Consider the following 23,116-nt stretch of genomic DNA (forward strand, 5'->3'; position numbering starts at 1 on the left):
TGTAAGGGTCTGGTTAGGTGAGGACCGTAGTCCTAATTCCTAACTGTGGTGGGAGTCGTCACTCCTCTCAATACTGTTATGCTCGAGACTTCACAGGATGGGTTTTTCTCGGACCCCCTGTCTGACACCGCATTTTACGTGCCGGCTAACACGGACGCCGGGATTTTACATGCCGGTCCATGGTTCGACGTTACCTTACTATCAGAGTCATACAATCAATATCATGCAATATCAAACAAGACTCTAAACCGAAATAGTTTACATTCTTATAAGTCAAACTTCCACTAGTCAAATTTTTGACAATTCTACCCTTTTAGTAGAAACAAATTACTAGTATCTAATAAATTAATATTTAATTAAATAACAAATTTTCGTAGCTATACTAAGATTCCTGAGGCTAAACTAAGTCATTATTGTGTCATAAATAATCATAACAGTCAAGGGTAATATTTCTAAGTACTTAATAACATATTTTATCAAATAACCAGTAAAATAGTAAAACGGATCTATCATCACTATAAAAATAACATAATCCGACAAATTATTAAGGGTCCAAAATCTATATGAAATGAGTTTTCAAGAAAAACAATGCTAAGCATTTTAACAAATTTGTTTGACTATTTTACCGATAAACCGATTAATAATTCTTTATAATTACTTGAGTCCAACAAAAAAAATATCAAAACACCAAGATGATATGAAATCATTTTAAACACATAAGTTTATTTAACTAGTAAAATTCATATATATCTATATTATCATATTAATCAAAAATTTCCATATATATGACTTTTTTTTTTTGAGTGTCCCAAAAGTATTATTGTTTTGACGAAAATATCACTAAACTGGATATAACTTTAATATTACCATATAAAGTTTAAATGACTAAAATAAAATCATGTTGATCATGCTTTTATATTATCGAGTAACCATAAATAAATATCACATAACGAGAGAGTTAAGAAAATGTGTACCATTTTCCTCCGAAGGTGGTGCTAAACCAAGTAAGAGAATAATAATAGAAAAATAAGAACTTAAGGAAATAAGTTCCAAAAGAAAGTCTTCAAGGTTCCAAGCTTCAAAGAAGTAGATCTTCAATTACCCAAAAGAAAAAGATATCCAAGCTCCAAAAGATAATACTTGACTTTTTAAAAGTTGATGATTATCGGCTTAAGAAGTGATAAGATCAAGCTCCATCTTCATTTGATTCTTCAACAAATAAAAAGGGTATAAAGTTAGTAAGATGTTAATGAAGTGAAGATATAAGAAAGAATGGTAGAAAGATTTGATGATGGGGGTGTAAGTGATCTCATGGCTAAGGAGGGGTATTTATAATGGGTTTTGGGCAACTTTTTAGTTCATAAGATTGTATGAAAAAGAAGGTTAACTTGTGTAAGTGATTTAGAGTGTGTAAGTGAATGTGTAAGAGTTGGAGTGTGCAAGTGGATGTGTAAGAATTTGGAGTGTAGAAGAAGGATAACTTGTGTAAGGAAATGGTGATAGCTTGTGTAAGTGATGAACATTATGGATTGATGTAGAAAGGATTTTGATTCATCAAATTTTTGTTCTAGTTTATGCTAGTGAAATGTTTTAGATTAATGGGAAAGTATGATTAAGGTTTGATTATGAAAATATGAAAGTTTACTTAGAAAATTTTAGTTAAAACTATACTTAAAGTTAATAAAAAAATATAGTTAATTTTTAGGTATAAAATAATTAAATCAAAGTTTTAAAGTTAAAATGATAAGTAGTAAAGTTAGTTTAAGGAAACGAAATTGAAACGTAACGTTTTAATAAAACCGTAAATATAATATTAAAATTTTACTTTTTGTAGTATAAAATAATAAAATAATATTTTAGTGCTTATAAAGAAATTTAAGAATATATTTTTAAGTTTAATATTTGGAAGAAATTACAAAAATCGGAATAAGGTTTAGAATTAAAGGTGATTTGAATTAGATAACCAAAGGATTAGGAATTCGAAAAGAAATTTCGGAATAATTAATCGGAAGATTAAGATTAAGAAATTTGAGCCTGTTACAGTTATCGATCTTTGTTGTTGTATTCTAACAAGTGTATATATCGTATTCTATGAGTGAGTTGTATATAACTGGCGATTATAAGTGTTTGACATTTGCCTTCATGAAAATAAAGTTTTAACCTCTTTCTAAACTTTCTCTTGTAATTATAATTTATTGTTTTCCTATCAAATTCTCTTAAAAGTTAATGCTCAAATTATAACAAAAACTCCAATTAAATTATGATATACCTATTAAAAATAAAAATATATATATCTTTAATTTTTAATTGAAAATCATACAATTTAATACAAAATTTAGAAAACAATGAAGGTTGATAGGAGATTTTTATAATAAAATTGAATTTATAAGGATACATTAGTCTATACAACCTAAACTATAAATAAAAATGGGATGAATAAAGTGAATTTACCAAATAAAGAAATAAGACATTTAAATTGTAACAGTCCGAAAACTACCAGTTGCTTAAACATGATTAATTAAAACTAATGCGAAAGCTTAGTACTTATGTCGGACTATTACGTCGTCGATAACATCTATCTCTTTTTAATATCAGAGTTTATGTAAAGGAATTACATAAGAAGCATTTGAAATGATTTAAAATACAGTAAGGTTCTGCAGAAAATCCTATAGAATTCTGTTTGTAAATCGGATAATCCAAAATATTTCTTTTTGAATTAAAAGTCACCTGTAAATATAAAACAATAATTTCAAAATATCAATTAGTCAGTATCACAGGGTTAATCCTTAATTTTAAATAAAATACTTGCTATACTTACATTATATTATATATGGATGTAATTGCTTGATGATTATTGATCTTTGTGCTTTTAGTTGTCATTAACTTTATTAATCTCAAGACATGTTTATAAAACAAAACCACATAATCAACTTGTTGAACATTTAGAGTATATAAACCTAGACTTGTATATACTACATACTTAGTATAGTAGTGGGACTTAAATAAATATATTATAAGTCCAAATTAAATGCCTCAAAGAATTTGATGAATCATTACTTTGATTCATAAGTTTTGCTTGGTGAAACATTACTTTGATTCATAAGCTTTGTTTGATCACTTTGGTGAAACACTTTTATTCCAAAAGAAGGTATTGTTTCATGCATAACTCTATTTATAGAGGTTGCATGCCAAGGGACATTCCATCTCATCTCCATATCATTTCTTATTTCTTTCTTAAGAATACTTCCTTCTTGTTCTTCCTTTCATGAGATGATATTGAGAGAGTAATTAACTCTCAATATCATCAAAGTTCTTAATTCATCACAACACTTGTATTTACTATTGCAATTTCCTTGTGCTTTGTTGTATAGATTGTATCTCATTGTGAATTTCATTTATCATCCCAAGCACCTTAATGGGAGAAATATCACAATAGGAAAGTGCATGAACGCCTTCTACTTATATCAAGTTTCCGAGCAACTTCTTTGATTGTTGCAACTATATCTTCATCGTCTCCTTGGTGATTCAACAAGAGTTCAAAGTCATATACAAAGGATTACAAATAGTGTAGGTTTATCTTGTAACACATATTTGTAATACATCATTATTGTAATACAACTTATGTTGAATACACATCTATAATGTTTCATTTAACGATTACATTTGTGTTATTATTTACCTGATTCAATTTCATTTTTTTAATTATAAATCCTAAAAAAAATAAATAGTGTCTCATTAATATTGTAATTCCTCTCACAACTGTACTTCGTTGTAGATGTTTGAGGTCGTCACCCCAAAATTTTAAGGCTTGCAGGCGTGCCAACACAATTTCGCCATATCCACATGCCACCTCTAGAAAATAACCAGAACGCAACTCTCACCCGGGGTCATAAAGAATGCCATCACTCTTGGACGAGAACTTTTTGTCCAGGTGTTGCACGCATCCTGCCCCAGTTAGGTTGGTCCCGACACGTTTAGTCCCACAGGGAAAGCCCGAATAACTAGGATTTATAACAAAGTTAGTACGTCCCTTACGGCACCGACCTTGACTTTTTCATATTGTCTTTTGTGAAAACCATCGCTTTCTTGTAATTCTCTACATTTGTTTATATCTTTTAATCACATGTGATGCTTACCCACATTTCATCATCAGACGTCTTGTGACTACTTATGTTTCATCACCAAGCTTGTTTTTTCATGTTTTCTAATTATTACTCAAGATCAAGATTCGCTTTCTTGAGTTCTTTATTCATAATTTGCTAATAAACATTGCTTCATACTTGATTATAAATTTTTTTTTATAACCAAGTCTATAGTATTCAAATGATTTCCTCACACATTCTATTTACCCAATATTCATTATCGCAAATATCGATATTTCTTAGTTCTTAGTTCTTAATGTTTTCTTTCATTTTTTCACCTTCACACATACAATCAAGATGATCAAAATACATACTTATGAGCAAAACACGCATTTCTTTATTTAATTTAATCACTTGTTATAACTTATAATCATTTCACAACTTAATATTATTAAACAATTTATATGTAGCATATCAAAACCATATATAACTAGATCCAGATAGCAATTTCGTAATTCCATTTATAACTGATAATCAACTCATTTTCAAACTAAATAAAACCAACTCTTGATCCCAAATAAACAATTAACTCATAAATTCAACTAGCTATATCAATTCATATCCATATTACTAACCTAATTACATAATCCTCAACCAATCACTATCAGCTACGCAATTCATCTTAAAACCCCAAACTAACAAGATTAGCTCTAAAGTTTTTATAAGAAATATTAACTACCATAAACATAATTAGAATCAAGACAAGAAAATATTTATCACATCAACATACCTTGTGAAATTTGAATTTAAACTCATGTTACCGATCCTAAGTCAAATCTTTATTACAAAAGTATAACAACTCAAGATACTTGACTCATTCTCGTTTAATCAAACTATAGTTCTGATTCTTAATCTTGATTCTAGATTAATTTAATACTACAATGTAACTAAAATTTTTCTCCAATATCAATATAAACGCAAATCCATAATTTCAATAGCTACAATTTTTAACCCGTTTGATACCCTAACTAATACTCAATCACACTCAAGTTTTCCTTATATTTTCCCCTCACGCTTGACATATATAGTATCACTTCACATTCCAATGTGTGTATCCAATCTCAACTTAGTTTCTTTTCCAATTCATGACAAAATCACCCATCATTTTTTATAACACTAATAATCAATCTTTATCTATTAATTTCATACATAAGCTACACCCATTTCAATCTCATCTTTTCGACTCATCAACATATTTTACAAGTAATAAGATTTCATTAAACATTCCTTAATAAATACCAATAATACACCAATTCGTATCAATCCAACCCAAAATCCAAGATTTCCATTTATAACCAATTCAATTCACTCCGTATTAGTCTACTATTGAATTTCATGTTCGTATTTCTAATTCATACAACTTATTGAAACACTAATTTGTATTGTACCTTAACTTCGAAACTAAGTTGTATAACTAATTTATTTTTAATTAATTTAGATTTTTGAAAATCCAATTATATTACTAAAATTATTTGTATTCAAAGTTTTAAAAATAAGCTTGATTAAAGAAAGAAAGCGAAATGAGCTTAATTATTTATGTAGAAGAAAAGGTAAAATTGTTTAAAAAAAGTCAAAAAAACTGAAAACGTATATTCGATATTCGAAAAATCGGGTATCTAGATTTCCGGATTCGATTAATCCGATATTCAATTTTAAACGCCCCTACTTCAAACTCAAAAATGAAATTTTTAAAAATAAATATTCCCAAAAATATGATTTCATATGAAATTAGTGTACACAACGTGTACGGTGCACCAGATTAAATTGAAAGAAGCACAGTAGAACCAAATATAGCATTTTTATAGGTTAAAATGTAATTGTGTGATATACAAAAGATTTTTTACATTAGTTATGATTTAAGTATAAAAGATAAGTTTTCAAAAAAATTTATCAGATTAAATCATACAATCATAGAATCATATTATCAATACTATTGAAAAAATTTCAAATGGAAATTTTATAGAATCAAAAAAGTTTCAAATTTTAAAAAATTTATCAGATCAAATCATACAATCAAAAAAATTATCGGATTAAATCACACAATCATAGAATAATCTAAGTATAAAATAAAATTGAAAAAATTCCAAATGAAAATTTTATAGAATTTTGCCAAAAAGAGTATTTTTAAAGGTTCAAATATAATTGTCTAATATTTAAAATATTGTATTACATTAATTATGATTTCAAGTATTAAATGTCAGTTTTCAAAAAGATTTTATTAAATCAAATCATATAATCGTATAATATTATAAAAGAACATAAAAATTACAAATAATAATTTTATAGAAATTTACGAAATACTTTTATGCTATGTTTGGGAACATTAATTTCATTTGAAAATTTGAAATTGGCTTAAATTTATAGTTTGGCAATCAAAATGTTTCAAATTTGAATTTGGATTAAATTTCACCATGATTTTTAATTTCATAATTAAAATCTATAATTTAAAATGAAGTACTAGTTCCCAAACACTAAATTACAGATTAAAATGTAAGTGTGGTACATTCAAATCACATGCAATTTATTTAAAAGTATTTAATAAAAAAGGTATTTCTACAGCTCCAACCAGCTATATCACATGCTCACAGCAACCTTACTACTACTCAGACACTCCCCAAATATACTATACTAGTCCGCCATTGACACCCAGCTTCTCTTATACAAAAATGGCGGCCTTAATGAACACACTTGCCGCAATTAAGCTGTCATCAACTACAAGAAATACCCATTTCAAATCTCGCCCTTCTATGTTCCCTCGTTCTATCTTCTTCACTAGTAAGCTCGAATTTTTTCCATTTCATCTTTATCTTTTGGTTCAATATAGTAATAACCCATTGCTTATTTTTTGTAATCCTTTTTCTTTTCGATTTATGTTTTAGGAAGAAGGTTTACTATTAGAGCAGCAGATACTGATACTGATGAGGGTATACATTTGGTTTTCAATTGCTATTTTAAGCTTATACTTACTGTATTAATGGCGGTTTTTTAATTACTTTATGTGAATAAATGTTGGGTTTTTGATATTTGATTGATACTTGTTGTGATTAGTGTGACTTGAGTGCACATTTGATGTGCATTCATGTGTGACCTTTGGGATAAAATCCCATGAATGTGTTAATGTTGGTGTATTAAGTTAAGTTTTGATGGTTGATTTATGATGGTGATTAAGTATGGATTAATAAGGTAATGAAGTGTAAGAGTTACGAGACTTAACGAAGAAGCAGAAAGGTTGATTCAAGATGTTCTAAAATGTAAAGTCGAGCAACTCTGTCAAAAGCTCTCTGAAGTGCCGCTCGACCAGGCTGCTCGACCGAGCGAGCCATATTGGTAGGTCGAGCGGTCAGACAGAATGCTCCAGAATGCAGCTGATACTCGCTCGACCGAGCGAGCTCTCTGATCCGGTCGAGCGGATTCTCTGATGTGCATGGGATGCTGTTTTTCGACCTTTCAAGTTCTTGGAATTATTTCATATTATTCATTACCCTATATTAATATTGTATTCAAGAGAGCTATTGATATTCTGTATCTAGTATTATATATAGAGCTCTCATACTCACATTGTAGACATCCACAAAATACACCCCAAGCCAAACACTAGCCTATATCTCTTCTCTATTGTAATTCTCCATATTTGAGAGTTCTTTGAACTCCTTTTGATAATATAAGAGATACTACACACCGGAGGACGTAGCCTTAATTGGGTGAACCTCGTTAAATCTTTGTGTCGTTTTATTGCTTTATTTTCTCCTACAAACATCAATATTATTGATAGCGTAATTTGTTTGTCACTAAAACTTCATAGATTCGATCTTGGCAATATTGGAGTTTGAAACACATTGTTCGAACTCTAATACATCGTCGTTTTCAACTTATATGTTTATGTAATTGTTGTGTGGCAGTGAAAGCTCAGATACCAGATAAGGCACCATCAAAGGATGGTTCTAGCTTCAATCAGCTTCTTGGAATCAAGGGAGCTGCTCAAGAAACAGTGGGTTATTTTCCTCAATCCTTATTTTATTTGGGATTCTTTGTAATTTGATGTTTTTTTGAAATGATTTTCTCTATTTATTCCCCTTTTTTCTTTAGTTGAGTTGAATGCCAAACATGGTAGCATAAATTAGTATTTACTTTTATTGTGGATTATACCAATCTCTTGGATTTTCAATAAAAAATGTTGTTAATTATGAAATACTAGCCCCTAGGTGTTGATAAATGATAAGGGTGTGATTTGATGATGAACTTGGGTGAGTGGTGAAATGCAGAATAGAATCTGGGTCATTATGGCTAGTGTTAGTGTATATGCTTATGGTGTTTGATTTAAAACACTAGCACATGTTTTTCTTAGCTCATTGGGTCTAAAGTCAATGAAATTATAAGGATCCGATTGGGCTAAAATCATTTGAACTTTTTGACGGGTGAAAATATGGGACGAAAAGTGATGGGTAAAACTTGTTGAAATTGAACTGAATAGAACTTATCATTTAGAACCGATGTGAAACAACGTACTAGAAACAAACCAAACTTATTGGAACTTAAATGAACTTACGGGAACTAAAATAAGTTCGGGAGGACATGTTCTACTGCATGACATTAGGGCCATTAGGCATTTGAGGGGGTAGGTGAAATGAAAGTAATATTCCATCAAAAGTTTTCCCTTCACTAGGATTTCAGGAGTCACTAGGGCATACGGGGATTGTGGATCAGAGACTTGATTAGAGGTTGGCTAACTGATTCAATTATAAGTTTGTCCTGATATTTTTACTAATTACAGTAATTAGGATTATAATTTAGTTTTGGTATGCTTTCTAGTACACTTATTTTTTAGGAAATGTTCAATAATACCATACATTGTGTGTGAATTTGAATATAGATTATAAGAACTAAGATATTTTCTTGAAGTGTTGTGTTCTTCAGTCAATCCAAACTCTAACCGTGTTCTCAGAGAAACAACTCTGTTAGTGGTTGCACACGTCAAACTGGAAATAAAGTTGTATGAGAGGATAAGTACTTACCATCAAGTGAGTGTTTCAAGTAATGTTGGCCATTTTTCCCTATTGATCATGTGCTTATACAATCTGATGTGGTGCGCCAATTGGACAGCAGAAAATGTGATATTGTGTGACCGAAGTTTTACTTGAAGATTGAAGGGGACGTTTTATTGGAAATCTATTAAGCATGCTTCATAGTCTAGGGCTAGCATGTTGCGCGTTTAAGAAAAGCATAGTAAAAAGGTTGGAGTTGTCGAGATACATATTTTGAGCATAATGTGTGTGCAATGGACATGGGATAAAACTCAGAAGAATAATAGACGCAGGAAATTAGAGTTTGCAAATATTAAGGATACAATGCAGAATCAATGGTGTTGGTTTGGGCATGTGTGAGTAGGTCAAACAAAGACTATACAAAAATTATTGAGAATAATCTGCAAACTTCTTGCAATATCTAGAATACTCCAAACTACGTAAAAAAAAGAGGAGAAATAAGTGGGTAATAATGTTTGTGTATTTTTTGATTAGATTGCTCACTTACATTTGCAAACTAGCAACATGTTGTTATAGTACTACAATGGCTATGAAGTTGGCTTAACCGACATAAGCATTGCCTGTACTACAATATTCCTTTATTAGTATTATATTCTAACACTAGATATTTTAGGTGAAGTTTCTCTAGGCTCTTCTCCTATCAAGGTTTTTTTACTTAATTTTGGAGTGTTTCAGATATTGTAAGAATTTTGTAGATTGTTTTCAATACTCCCCTAATCTACAAAATCTTGTATTTCAAGTTGTCTTGTAAACTCGATAAAGTCCCCAGCAGGAAGTGTTTTGATGAAAATGTAACTCGATATGTTTCAACCTGTTCTGAAAAATTGGATTTTTCGTCAATGTAATAGCTAACATATTGTCGTAGAATATGATTGTTGGATCTTACACATAGAGACCAGACATCCAAGGGTAATCGAAGAATTTAAGAGAGTGATGATAAAGGAGTACGAAATGACAAATTTAGGAAAAATAAATTACTTCCTAGGCATACAAGTTAAACAAAGCACAGGAAGAATATTTCTATCGCGAGAAATATGCAGAGTATTCACTCAAGAAGTTTAGCATGAAATGCAAACCATTGGCTACTAGGATGGAAATAAATGAGAAGTTATCAAAGAATGATGGCAAGTCGAAAGTCGACGAAGCAATGTTTTGAAGCCTAGTTGGTTCCCTACTTCCCTCATCTATCTTAAACACACCAGATCGAACATAGTGAACGCAATAAATATTGTGTCCAGGCTCATAAGTTAACCAAGCAAGGCATCTAGTAGCAGATAAGAGCTATGGATGTAAAAGGCAGAATATGACTACAAGCTTACGAGATACACACAGTTATTGAGCAGGAAACGCAGATGAATGGAAAAGTACAAGCGACTATGTTTTCTAGCTAGGAACAAAGATCCGTTCATGGTCGTTCAAGAAACCGGCTAGTTGGCAACAGTGGCATTATCGTTATGGCTCAGAAGTCAGAAGTACATTGAATGATATACAACAAAAGCAAGAAGATGCAACAATCATATGATGTCAGCTATTGCAATGACGAAAAATCCAGTTTTCCACAGCATGTCGAAACATATTGAACTATGTCATCACTCTATTCAAGAGTTGGCCAAAAAATAAGAGATCAAGTTACAATGCTACAAAACGAGGGACAACTCGTAGACATTTTCACAAAAGCAATTTTGTCTCAGAAATTTATTGTTTACAAGACATTTTGGAGTATTTTTTAGATTAGGAGAATTTTGTACTCACATTAGATTTGTAAAGCATGGAGGGCTATAAGAGTTTTAGTTTTTTTCTTTTTAATTTTTGTTATAGTTTTTTGTAAGTATGATGTTAAGATATTAGACTGCGATAGTAAGAAAGAACAATAAATTGAAAAGGGGGAAGAAAGCTAAAATTTTTCCTGAACTAAATGTTTTTTAGTGCTATTTCTGCAGAACAAATGGAAAATTCGTCTCCAGCTTACAAAGCCAGTTACATGGCCTCCATTGGTTTGGGGAGTAGTTTGTGGAGCTGCAGCCTCAGGTATTCGATCATTTAATCTTGTATTGTATTCTACTGCTCATCAATGTCACCATACCAATAGTTCTTTCATAAAGTGTATTGATCTTACTGTTAGAATCCAATGAGCTTTCAGCTTGAATTGCACTATGTTGATTTGACTTGGGGCCAAGGAAGAAATTTTAGTTTTTTTGTCTTAATCGATATGCTTCTAAAAGCTGAAACATTAACTTGTTTCTTTTGATGAAGTACCATTATATGATCCATGCTTATACACATTTTTTTTCCTTAGACTTGGGAAATTGATGCTCCCGCCCCTTTTCTTTGTATTGTTTCCTTGATTCTTTGTCACGTAATTCATATTGTAAGACAAATGAAACTTATGAAAGACGCAATGAATACTTAGGTTGGTAAGTCAGTTTCCACAAATCAACTTTAAAGATATTCTGATACGAATAACCGAAACTAAGATGCTACATACTGCTTGATTTAATTCCTATTGATGATTGAACGGTTTCATATTCGTAACAAGCATATGGGATCAGTTGTTCAGTCGTTTTATATGTTATTGTACTAGGAATGGAATCATTGCTTTAAAGAGTGACAACTTATTCATTTTTCCAAACTCATAGGAAACTTTCATTGGACTCTAGAAGATGTGGCCAAATCAATTCTTTGCATGATTATGTCCGGACCTTGCCTGACTGGCTATACCCAGGTTGGAACTTTGCAGACTATATATCTACTAAAAGGATCCGATTCATATTTCACTTGAGTTAGTTTCATGTATTCATTTTGCTTTGTAGACCTTAAATGATTGGTATGATCGTGAGATTGATGCCATTAATGAACCTTATCGTCCAATTCCTTCAGGAGCAATTTCTGAGAATGAGGTAAGTGATAGTGATACGATTGATAATGTTAACTGACTTGTGTGCCCTTAAATTTTTTTAACGAATGACTACTTTTCAATGCTTGTAGGTGATTAGTCAAATTTGGGTGCTGTTTCTAGCCGGACTTGGTATTGCTGGAGGTTTGGACGTGTGGGTAAGCATCTTGCAATGATATTTTGTAGTGCATACTAAATCTTCGAAAAATATATTTGTAATGATAATGCCTTTTCCAACTTCAGTTATGTCCTATTTTTATGCTAATCCCTTTATTCTTTAGGCAGGGCATAACTTCCCCGTGATTTTCTACTTGGCTTTGGGTGGATCTTTTATCTCGTATATTTATTCTGCTCCTCCTTTGAAGGTATGTCTTCTTTTATCATAGCGTCATCTGACATTGGGAAAGACTCCTTTTCTTAATATGTTAAGATTTTTCTGCAGCTTAAACAAAATGGTTGGATTGGCAATTTTGCTCTTGGATCAAGCTACATTGGTTTACCATGGTGAGTTGCTTTCTATTTTTCCCTTCACGCCTGGTCCCCTCTCTGTCATACACTAACTATCCTGTTGTGGTCTAGAACTTTTTGGTGTCCACATGGAGTTAACAATAGCAAACTCCTATAAGAATGGTTTGGGCATTTAGGAGCAAGTAAAATGATATCAAATATCCCTTTGGCTCATTATGTTGGTCCTGCTTGAGATTATTATGTTGAATGTTATAGCTTTGGAGATGGCTTCTTCTTAATGTTGTTTACTTTCCTAAGATTTATGAAGGTATATTTGCTAATATATTTTGAACTTGATAAATGAACTTGTGGTAACTATAAGGCCTTCACCCTAATAACAACATGTGCCATTTTATTTTATTGAATTTTCGTGGAGCAGCTTGGTGACATTCTTATGCACTTCTCTTTTTAATGCAACATATTAACCTAGATCATTCTTTTCAAGCACGACTATATGGGTTAGAATGTTGGGTTTTCAGAAAATATCATTGTGAGAAGATAAAGTCTTGCAGGTAGTTGAGATGTGTATCTATAGAATTTGGATGAGTTAGTGGACATGCTGTATAAGATAGCATACAAAATGAAGATATAAGAAAATGTTTTGGAGTTGCATATATGGAAGATAAAATCAGTGAAAACCGTTTATATTTGTTTGTTATGTGCAAAGAAAACAAAAAAATGCACGAATTAGCTAAGTGAAAGGCTAACTAAGAAGAGCATACAAGAGGAAGAGATAGGGCAAAGATAACATTAGTTACAAATAACATGAAAAATTGAGATTTTCTGGAGAATATGACTAGATAGGAATGAATAGAGGAGAAAAATATATGTGGATGACCATGAGAATGAACTTTCTTGGTTAATTAGTATCTGATAATGACGAATAAAACTACAACTTTAGACAACGATAATCATTCATATTTATTTGTCTTGATTGATGAAGTTTACCCTATATTATTGACATTAAGGCTTTATCATTGTTGTCATTGGTCTATTCTTTACAAGAACCAAGTATATGAGATTCATAGGTACCCCAATTAGATGATCCATAAGCCTCTCTATTAGAACTAACAATCAATCAAATTAGAGAAGGCTACCACTCTTTCTATCGCTTATTCTGCACTATTTCATCCTACTTTTTCAATTGGTTTGTTATTTTTTTGTAGGTGGGCCGGTCAAGCTCTGTTTGGGATTCTAACCCCCGATATAATTGTTTTGACACTTCTGTACAGCCTTGCCGGAGTATGCTTTCGTCATTCTCGACTAACTTCTTACCCCTTGCATCTTATAATGAACTTCACATTCATGAAAAGCACCGAGATTAAGAATGATTCTTAACATGTTGAATGAAAAATTGACACTAGAAATATCAAAGTTGTAAGAAACGGTGTTGGACAAGAGATGAGAACACTTGCGGGGATGACAAGAGAATAGGAAACAATAATATTTATATTATCAAATTTAGGTTGCTATTCCAACTAAAGTAGAGTTTTCACTTAATTTTTTCTTTTTCCGTGGATATCGCCAAATGGCGTATGTGAAGTTCATTATGGAGACTGAGTATTACATACTCAACAACCAAATTTTCATTAACATGAGCTTTTTTCACCCCATGGTATAGCTTGGCATTGCCATTGTTAACGACTTTAAGAGCATCGAAGGTGACAAAGCAATGGGACTGCAGGTTTGTCAATCTTTGAGTAGATCTAGTTGAAATACTCTTTGCCTTTTATCTTGTTTATGGCATGTATTCCGACTCTGATATTGTTTGCAGTCTCTTCCAGTTGCTTTTGGCGTTGATACTGCGAAATGGATTTGCGTTGGTGCTATTGACGTAACTCAGTTGTCAGTTGTTGGTAATCAACATTTCAAATTTTGATTCAAACATGATTGATGTTTTTTTTCTGTTGTGTCTTTCAATTTACGAGGAACATCCTTATTATGAGTTCATATCATTTATGACCCACACTAGATCCTACTTATCGAAGAACAAAAATAATAAACTCTATACACGAGAATTAGGGACCTCTAACTATTGTTACATACTATTGTGATCATTGATACAACGTGCATGCATTCGGGAAGTGCTTCTCCTAAATGCAAAACTTGCTTAGTGATCAAAAGAGTGATGGGTAACCTCAAAACATAGTTTTATTTAGCAATGTATCAAAAACCTTCCTTTTTAGACTTGCATGAATAATAATGGGTAATCTCGAATCAAAGTCACTTCAAACCCCTTGAAATAGTCTACACACTCTCCACTTAACATCAATTAAGGGTTATGTTTAGAGAAGTGGTACCATATAACCCCGGACATTGTATGATTGTATCTCTTATGAAGACCACCACTCCAACACATGAAACTGGGAGAAATCTAACATGCTAAAATAAAAGGAAGAATAGAGTTATAATATTGTGGTTAGTCTGACCACTTCATATACATAATCACATCATGGTTCTTAATAAACAAGTTTCATACTATAAAAGTTCGACGTAAAACTGTAAATCCTTGAATGAATTCGACGCCAAACCTCAAATACTAGAGAACTCTAACATAGTGGAAATAAATTACTTTTTAAGTGCCCTCATAGCCGTCGATGAAATTGATAAATAAACTTCATAAAAATGGATTGACTATGGCTCTCAACTCATTCCCAAAGCAATGCACACATCTGCAATACCAACCAAAGACAATTGATTATGACATTCATGATACTCAATGAAAAGACTAAATAACAATTGCATTGTAGTAGGATCATCATTTAAAAGCAATGGTAAAATAAGACAGTACATGTTAGCATCTATATCATTATCAAATACCACAAAATTAAATATCATGTTTAACTTCATTTAAGAAAAATAAAATAAAATATTGTTTACTGATGACAAGATAGCCGATAATGTGATGATCTCTTAGAAACTCGATCTTTGTTAAGAATTGCTCTAGTTGGGCCTCTCATAACTTTATATATGACCATAAGGCAAGACTCCGTAGCAACACCTCATCTATGAATGTTGTTTCTTGTTATTAGTAGCCGACTCAGGATTTTAACAAGGGGGTCACCAATATTGATCATATTAATTAGAGAAAACAAAAATAAAAATTGGAAGGGCATAGTATTTTTTACTCGATATATTCAACGTTAATGGACTAAATGGAGGGAAGTAGAGACTAGAGAGAATTTGTAATAGAAGAAGATTAAAGTAATAGGAAAATTGTGTTTGATGTTGTATGAAATGACGAGTACAAGATCCCTTTATATAGGATAAAAAGATGTCAATTAATAAATTTGCATCCATTGAAGAGTCACAACCTTTGCATTTCATCTAAGTATAACTCCTATCTATTCATGTACCTCTAATTAAGTCTAGAATTAATTCATAAACTTATCAATCAGGCATACTAAGAGTCTTCAACCATAAAAAGGTCTCTAAACTATACTAAATGTCTCTGTTCATTCCAAGTAAGCCTCTAAGCTTCTTGAATCTTCCCTTAGAAGCGCTTTGGTGAACATGTCTGTTAACTCATTTGACAATATGATACCTGACTTCAATATGTTGTCTTGTGTTGAAAGATAGGATTCTTAGAAATTGCTATTGCAGAATGACTATCACAATGGATAACCGTAGCTTCTCCTTGAGCTTCACCAATATCTAACATGATCTTTCTTAGTCATATTGAATTATTTACAACTTCACAAGGTGCAATGTATTCTGCTTTTACAATAGATAAAATACTCCATTTTCTAACCTGAGGTGCTCTTTATATCATTAAGAGACCCTGCCCAATCACTATCCGTGAAACCAACTACTCTTTGACTAGTAGTCATGATCTGAAACTTAATACCGTAGTCTAATCTTCCCTTCACTTATCTTAGGCGTTTCTTTGTTGCTCCTAGGTGAAGTTGGCCAGAACTTTGCATAAATCTTAATCAGTAACTTGCTGCAAACATACTACCTGATTTTGTTGCATTAAGATAAAGTAAGGTACCTATCAATCATGCTTCTGTAGATTCTCTGATTTGCTTTCTCATTTCCGTCATCCTTGCACAACTTTTCATTTACTTGAAGTGGAGTTGTGAGAGGAGTGCAATTCTTTAGCATGAACTTTTTCAATAGACGGTTCGCATATTTCTTTTGGCAAATGAAGATTTCTTTTGAACTTTAATCAACTTTAATTCCTAAAAATAATTAAAAAGTCCAAAATTTGTCATCTCAATCTTCTATGCCAAAATCAATGTCTCATCTGCTTTGGCTTTGTGAGCATGATGGGATGAGTAAGACCAATGTAGCATAAAACTTTTATCTTTCATAGGAACACTTGCTATTTCTTTTCGAGAAGGATCTAAAATCCTGCAAGTATTACCTTTGAAATGAAGTGTGTACCCATTGTCTCATTAATTGTGGTATACTGATCAATTTCTTGCTCAAATTTAGTACATACAATCTTTCTTGATGTGTTTTACTCCTCTCGAGCTTCTATCTTAATTGTGCCTTTGCCATTTGAACTAACGACCATAGTGCAAAAACAAGGTCGTGCCGCATCGTATCAGTCGTATCGTAAAGGTCTTCAAATTTAGTGAAAAGGTGTAAAAAAAACCAGCGTTTTAAGCTCTTTCAAGCGATATTTCATGGTTTAGACTAAAGCGCCGTTGGGAACCTACGATCAACAAATTAGTGCTTATAAGCCTAGTTAAACATAAAATTCCTCCACACTAGCATGAATAACAACCTTTGTTAAATATGCCTTCTAACAATCTCAACTATAACTTTCTTGGCTCTCAATTCCCTTTATTCGATACTAGTCATATCACCTAAAAGTTTTAAGAACAACCATTCTATAACTATAACTTTACATATACTTCAATATCCATCTACTCAACAATCATATTATGAAAGTTACGATCAACAACGTGGCGTCTGTCCTAGCACACACGACTTGACATTCAATGCCAACTTAGCAGTCTCTTGTGCACGAGTTCACCTTATTCGATGCTTAGAGGTGTATATATATGTTAACTGTTGATGATTGCTTTCCAGCTCCATTAAAAACTTGCTGCTTCACTAAAATCTGTCTGATCGTTCTAATGAAACTAATTTAGGTTACCTCCTGGGGGCTGGCAAACCATATCATGCTTTAGCTTTACTGGGGCTTATTCTTCCTCAAATTTATTTCCAGGTATGCTCTTGGTTGGTTATTGCTCTCAGCTCCGTGCCTACCGAACCTGCAATAAGCATCAAGAAACCAACTCAACAAAAAACTCTAGCTTATGGTTGTAAGTCTGTAACTAGGGGTGTTAAACCCGTCAGACCCCCATTTTGAGCCCTTATCCGATCCGCTTTTATAACGATTTTGTTAGGGCAGAGTTGAAAATGGACTGGGCCGAAAATGGGCTAACTACGATTTTAATGGAGCGGACTATAAAAAGGTTTAATAAGGGCCGAAAACAGACCTTTATAAATAGAAAAAACGAGCTGATCTACTACAATATTATAAATTACAATGCCAATGGGGATTATTAATTTTTCTACCTTTTACAAGCTAATAATTATAAACGATAATTTAATTATTATAAATTGATCAATGGGGAGAATAATTATTTATATCTTATAAAAAGGGGCCGGGCCGGGTTTGAAAAGCCTGGCTTATATTTACTTGAGCCCGACCCGACCGGTATTTGGCCCATTGAAAAACCCGTAGCTGTAACCATAAGATATGTTATACACTCTATCACGCCCTCTCACTAGAGCCCTTTGGACTAGAAGTGTGAACATAGCACACCTCTCATATATGGTGGATGGAATTCAAACCCGTCACATCCATTATGCTGGCTCTTGATATCATATCACAGGGTCAACCAAAAACTTTTGATTTGGTTGTAGCCCCCAGAATATGTACAAATCTTCCTGTTTTCCTGTTAACTAAAAGTCACCTTTGCTTGAATTCACTGAGAGAATTGAATTAGTGCTTAAAAACCTTACAATGTGTAACCGTATTATGGCATCTTTTTCAGACCCAATATCTCCTAAAAGATCCCATCAAATATGATGTCAAATATCAGGTACTCTACTCTTTCCTTTGTAGCAATGGCGTCAAAAGAAATTGAAATATTTTTAAGCTCGTTTTTGGATTTAAACTATAACCTACATCATATATTCTGCATTTCCCCAGGCAAGTGCACAACCGTTTCTGATTCTTGGTCTTCTAGTGACTGCATTGGCAACCAGTCATTAGTCGCATTTCGTATGAGCTGTTTCAGTTTGGTCGGCAATGGCTCAATCGGAAGCGAGGCATGAATATGCCGACAAGAGCAGTCAATAGGGCATGTTTCCTGTTTGGTTGAGCGGCCATTGTTTGATGCAGTGAAACAGGACAGAGATTTTGCCTTTCTCTCAGACTGCGCTGAATTGATGCATACCCTTGATTTGATAGTGTTTTAGCTCAAGTAATGCTTCTTTGATGATTTAGGTTGTGTGTATTAGAGATTAGAGTAGGATTTTATTGAATGCGTTTCACCCATTTGGTTTGTTCTTCATTCCAATGTCTTTAAATTTTGATGAATAAGGGTGAATATCAATGCAATGATACAGGACATGTTTCCTGATTGGATTGCTGTTTTTGAGACACCAAAAACATTTGCGGATCATTTGGTATGGAATTATGAAATTTTAAAAATGGTCATTCCATACACGTAAAAGAAACAGAGAAATACTTCTTTATAAAATTCATGCTATATTATGTGGTGATGAAAAACTATAAAACAAAAACTTTTTTTTTATAATTGAAGTTTTATTATTATAAAAAAATATAATACATTTTTTTTTTATAATTGAAGTTTTATTATTATAAAAAAATATAATACATTTTGTGAAAATTTACATTACAGATTATTCTCATTACAATTATTTGGCACTATCAAACAAATGGATTGTAAAAATAAGAATTACAGTGATATAGTCTTAGACCCATTAATCTTTTTGCATTTTTTTATAAATAATACTCCCTCCGAATCAATTTAGTTGTCCCATTTCTTTATTTGACAAAATCTTTTTAGTTATCTCATTTCTATTTTTGTCAAACTTTTTTTACTTAAATATCCTTAGTTCACAAAAATAATTACGAATGTACCCCCATATACCTTACTTACCCAACTACCCTTTACTACTTACCCTTCACTATTTACCCTTTACTACTTACTATTTACCCTTTACTACTTACCCTTTTTAATGGACCCCACACCATTCTTAATAACCGTGTCCAAGCAAATGGGACATCTAAATTAGTTCGGAGGGAGTAATAGTAATTTGTATATATTTGTTTGATTTAAATTTCTAGTCCCTTTCTATTCTCGGTATTTTATTTGTTATTCCAATAAAAAAAATTTCTATTTCATATCATAAATTTTAGACAAAAATAATTTTATTTATTATTATTTTAATACTTTATTATATCTCTACTTATCTTAATTCTAGTGAAGAATACTCTCGGCAAAATTCATTAAGGAACACTCCATCAAAGAAGTGAGAGTATAAACGAATGTCAAATAGGTGAGAAATATAAAAGTAATGGACAAAAATATCCCCGCCAAGAAAACGCTAAACTTGCATTAAGCTAGCTAAAGGCTTAAAAACAGTAGAGATACAATTCCAAGAGAAAAAGCTTATCTACTGCATCATCAAGATGGCAGCCCAAAAAGCTTACAAAAGCCCTCAAAACTACTGCCCTAACTTCAAAATCCTGCAACACACAACCTACATACCGCCTACAAGTCTACAACTACAACTACAACTACATGTTTATTAGTAATTTCCTGAGCGAACACCATAATCCTGGCCTCATGTGGAGATCATTATCATATTGATATAACTAACAACAGTACCAAGCGGGGATGGGAAATGATAATGCTTAAGAACGAGTGCGGAACTTGGACTCGTCGATCTCGATGCCTTTCTCTTGAGCGCGCTCCTCGCCTGACTGGTCCATGGTGGTCAGACCTCCCTTGCGACCCATTTGTTGATAACCTTCGGTACCCATCTGTTCCTTCCGGGTCTGACCACCCTTTGTGCCCAGCTCCTGGTATCCCTCATGCCCTAGCTGCTCCCTCCTCGTCTGCCCTCCCCTACTCCTTCCTGTTCCAAGGACATATATAGCATTATATACTACGTACATTTTATATATATATATATATATATATATATATATATATATATATATATATATATATATATATATATATATATATATATATATATAAGTGTGAGTAGTACCCTATAGTTAAAACTGGATTGATTCCTGCGTAAAACAAGAATGTTATAAAATTATATGTACATTTATGTTTTTGTTTTATATTTATTTTTTTGTTTTACATATAGTGATATCAACAAATTTTACATATTTAAATTGATTAATTATTTTCCGAAATATCAAGTTAAATATTTAAAAATTACTTGTCAAAAGTAGATTAGTGGATGGAAAATTTTTAATAATAGTATGATACGTATTTCAAGATAATTTTTTATTAATATATTTTATTGATTGATTTCTTTATGGTGAAAAATAAAGGAGATTCTGAGATTTTATTTTTATTCTAAAATAAATTTTAAAATCTTAGCATGTGTAATCAAGAAATGTGTAATCTAAAAAAGTAATAAAGTGGATCTTAATATTACTATTAATACCAACTTCATTTTAATATATATTTTTGACTATACAAATTTTAATAACTTTATAATTTACATTGAGAGATATTAATTCTCAAGGTTAAAATTTTTTTAATAAACTGACCAATAAATAAATAAAAAGATAAAAAAGTGAGAAAAATAACCTTCAGCAAGGTGTTCTTGAGCTTCAAGGGACTTGCCACCAGTACCACCAGGTACAACAGTCTCACCTTGCCTCGCCTTGGCGTCCAATTCTTCCCTGCTCTCCTGTCCTGATGCCATTCTTCTTCTTCTTTTTCTTCTAGAAACTTCTTATTAGAAACACAGTACAGTCTAATAACGTTAGTATATATGGAAACTTATAATTACTGTGATGGAGAATCAATTTATATATATAGGCTAAGTCGATAGGACTCGGGAGTATTAGGGATAACAGCAAAGTAAGTAACGTGGCTAAAGAGGGTGCGTCATAGTAACACGTACTTGCTTCATCCGTGAATTGTAAGTACACTTAGCTCCTACTCTCTTGCCACGTCTTTTTTTATATGTGCCTATATTTAACTTTCTCGAGTATTTCACCACTGGTCACTTCTTATTGGGCCCTTTTATTCGGTTGCATATGCATTGGTTACTTCAATTTTGTTAATCTGTAAAAATCGAAAATCGATAATGGCTTTGGGCCTTCCTACTTAAGTAAATTTGTAATGCACAAATTCGCAATACAAATTTTTTATCAGAAAGTCTCATTAATTGACATGCCTTATTAAACGGCTAGTTTCTAGAGAGCGTTTCTTTAAGAGACTTATTTTAAGTTCAGCTTAAAAATAAATATCTATTTATCATATTTTTAATGCTTACTTACATTATTTTTAATGCTTACTTACTGTATTGGGAGACGGTACCGTGGTGCATGATATTCCCGGACGATATTGTGCTGGTAGCAGAAACTAGAGAGGAGGTTAGTAACAAATTGGATGAGTGGAGGGAAGCTTTAGAAGATAAAGGATTGCGCATTAGTCGTACAAAGACCGAGTATTTGCGCTGTGACTTTAGTGGGACATCACCGGTAGGACGGTAGGTGAACTAGAGGTGTCCATAAATGAAACAGTGTTAAGAGTACAACCAAGTACAAGTATTTGGGATCGATCATTCAAAGGGATGGAGAGATTGGCGGGGATGTACATCATCATATACAAGCGGGTTGGCTGAAGTGGCGAGCAGCCACCACAGTACTATGTGATAGGAAATTCCCAAGCAAGCTAAAAGGAAAATTCTACCGGGCGGCAATCTGACCTGCTCTACTATATGGGACTGAATGTTGACCTGTAAAGAAGATTTTCGAACATAAGATGGAAGTTACAGAAATGCGTATGCTGAGGTGGAGGTGTGGACATACATTGATGGATCGAATTAGGAACCAAGAGTTTAGGGACAAACTAGGGGTAGCCCCCTATATTTGGAAAAATGCGCGAAAATAGATCGAGGTGGTTTGGTCATGTGCAGAGAAAGACTTTCGATGCCCCTGTGAGGATGGTAAAAAGCATTATAGTAGAGGGTAAGAAGAGTCGAGGAAGATCTAGGAGAACTTGGGGTGAGCAAATAAGACTTGACTTGCATGAGTTAAACCTCTCTGCGGACCTGACTAGGGATAGGAGCAGTTAGAGAAGCCATATCCATGTCTTAGATTACTGATGTCCTCTTAGTTTACCTTTCAGTGTCTTTAACCTCTTGCTTTTATCGTTTCCTTTCTATTAGTTTTTTGTTTTCTTTTGTAGTGGTTCTACTTTTATTTTTATACACGTGTAATCACGTCTCTTTATCTTCCTCGAGCCGGGGGACTTCTTTGGTCGCGCTCTCCTTTATAGGTATGA

General features: G+C 32.5%; 2 protein-coding genes across 9 annotated transcripts; one reads left to right on the top strand and one right to left on the bottom strand.

The window, feature by feature from the left end:
* Positions 1-6,707: 6,707 nt before the first annotated feature.
* On the top strand, positions 6,708-19,260 carry LOC130804760 (chlorophyll synthase, chloroplastic). 8 transcript variants are annotated; one of them, XM_057669331.1, is made up of 15 exons: positions 6,708-6,917; positions 7,022-7,066; positions 8,042-8,130; positions 11,125-11,212; positions 11,821-11,906; positions 11,995-12,081; positions 12,170-12,235; positions 12,359-12,442; positions 12,520-12,581; positions 13,751-13,826; positions 14,206-14,268; positions 14,359-14,440; positions 17,687-17,763; positions 18,599-18,646; positions 18,757-19,260. In XM_057669331.1, exons 1-15 carry the CDS (start codon positions 6,809-6,811, stop codon positions 18,817-18,819), a joined length of 1,125 nt encoding a protein of 374 aa, XP_057525314.1. In that variant the 5' UTR covers positions 6,708-6,808; the 3' UTR covers positions 18,820-19,260. The 8 variants fall into 8 exon arrangements, 4 of the variants coding, with proteins under 4 accessions (XP_057525314.1, XP_057525315.1, XP_057525316.1 ...); XR_009040054.1 differs by lacking the exon at positions 18,757-19,260 and adding an exon at positions 16,484-16,571 and having other exon boundaries at positions 6,724-6,917; positions 18,599-18,647; XR_009040057.1 differs by lacking the exon at positions 18,757-19,260 and adding an exon at positions 16,484-16,571 and having other exon boundaries at positions 6,724-6,917; positions 14,369-14,440; positions 18,599-18,647.
* An 878-nt stretch (positions 19,261-20,138) lies between these two features.
* On the bottom strand, positions 20,139-21,591 carry LOC130804761 (protein SLE1). Its single transcript, XM_057669336.1, has 2 exons — positions 21,410-21,591; positions 20,139-20,714 (listed from the first exon to the last, which is right to left on the bottom strand). The coding sequence occupies exons 1-2, from the start codon at positions 21,525-21,527 to the stop codon at positions 20,491-20,493; spliced, it is 342 nt and encodes a 113-aa protein (XP_057525319.1). The 5' UTR covers positions 21,528-21,591; the 3' UTR covers positions 20,139-20,490.
* Between the last annotated feature and the right edge of the window lie 1,525 nt (positions 21,592-23,116).

Source organism: Amaranthus tricolor, chromosome 17, assembly GCF_026212465.1.
Source record: "Amaranthus tricolor cultivar Red isolate AtriRed21 chromosome 17, ASM2621246v1, whole genome shotgun sequence".
In the NCBI taxonomy this organism is placed as follows: domain Eukaryota; kingdom Viridiplantae; phylum Streptophyta; class Magnoliopsida; order Caryophyllales; family Amaranthaceae; genus Amaranthus; species Amaranthus tricolor.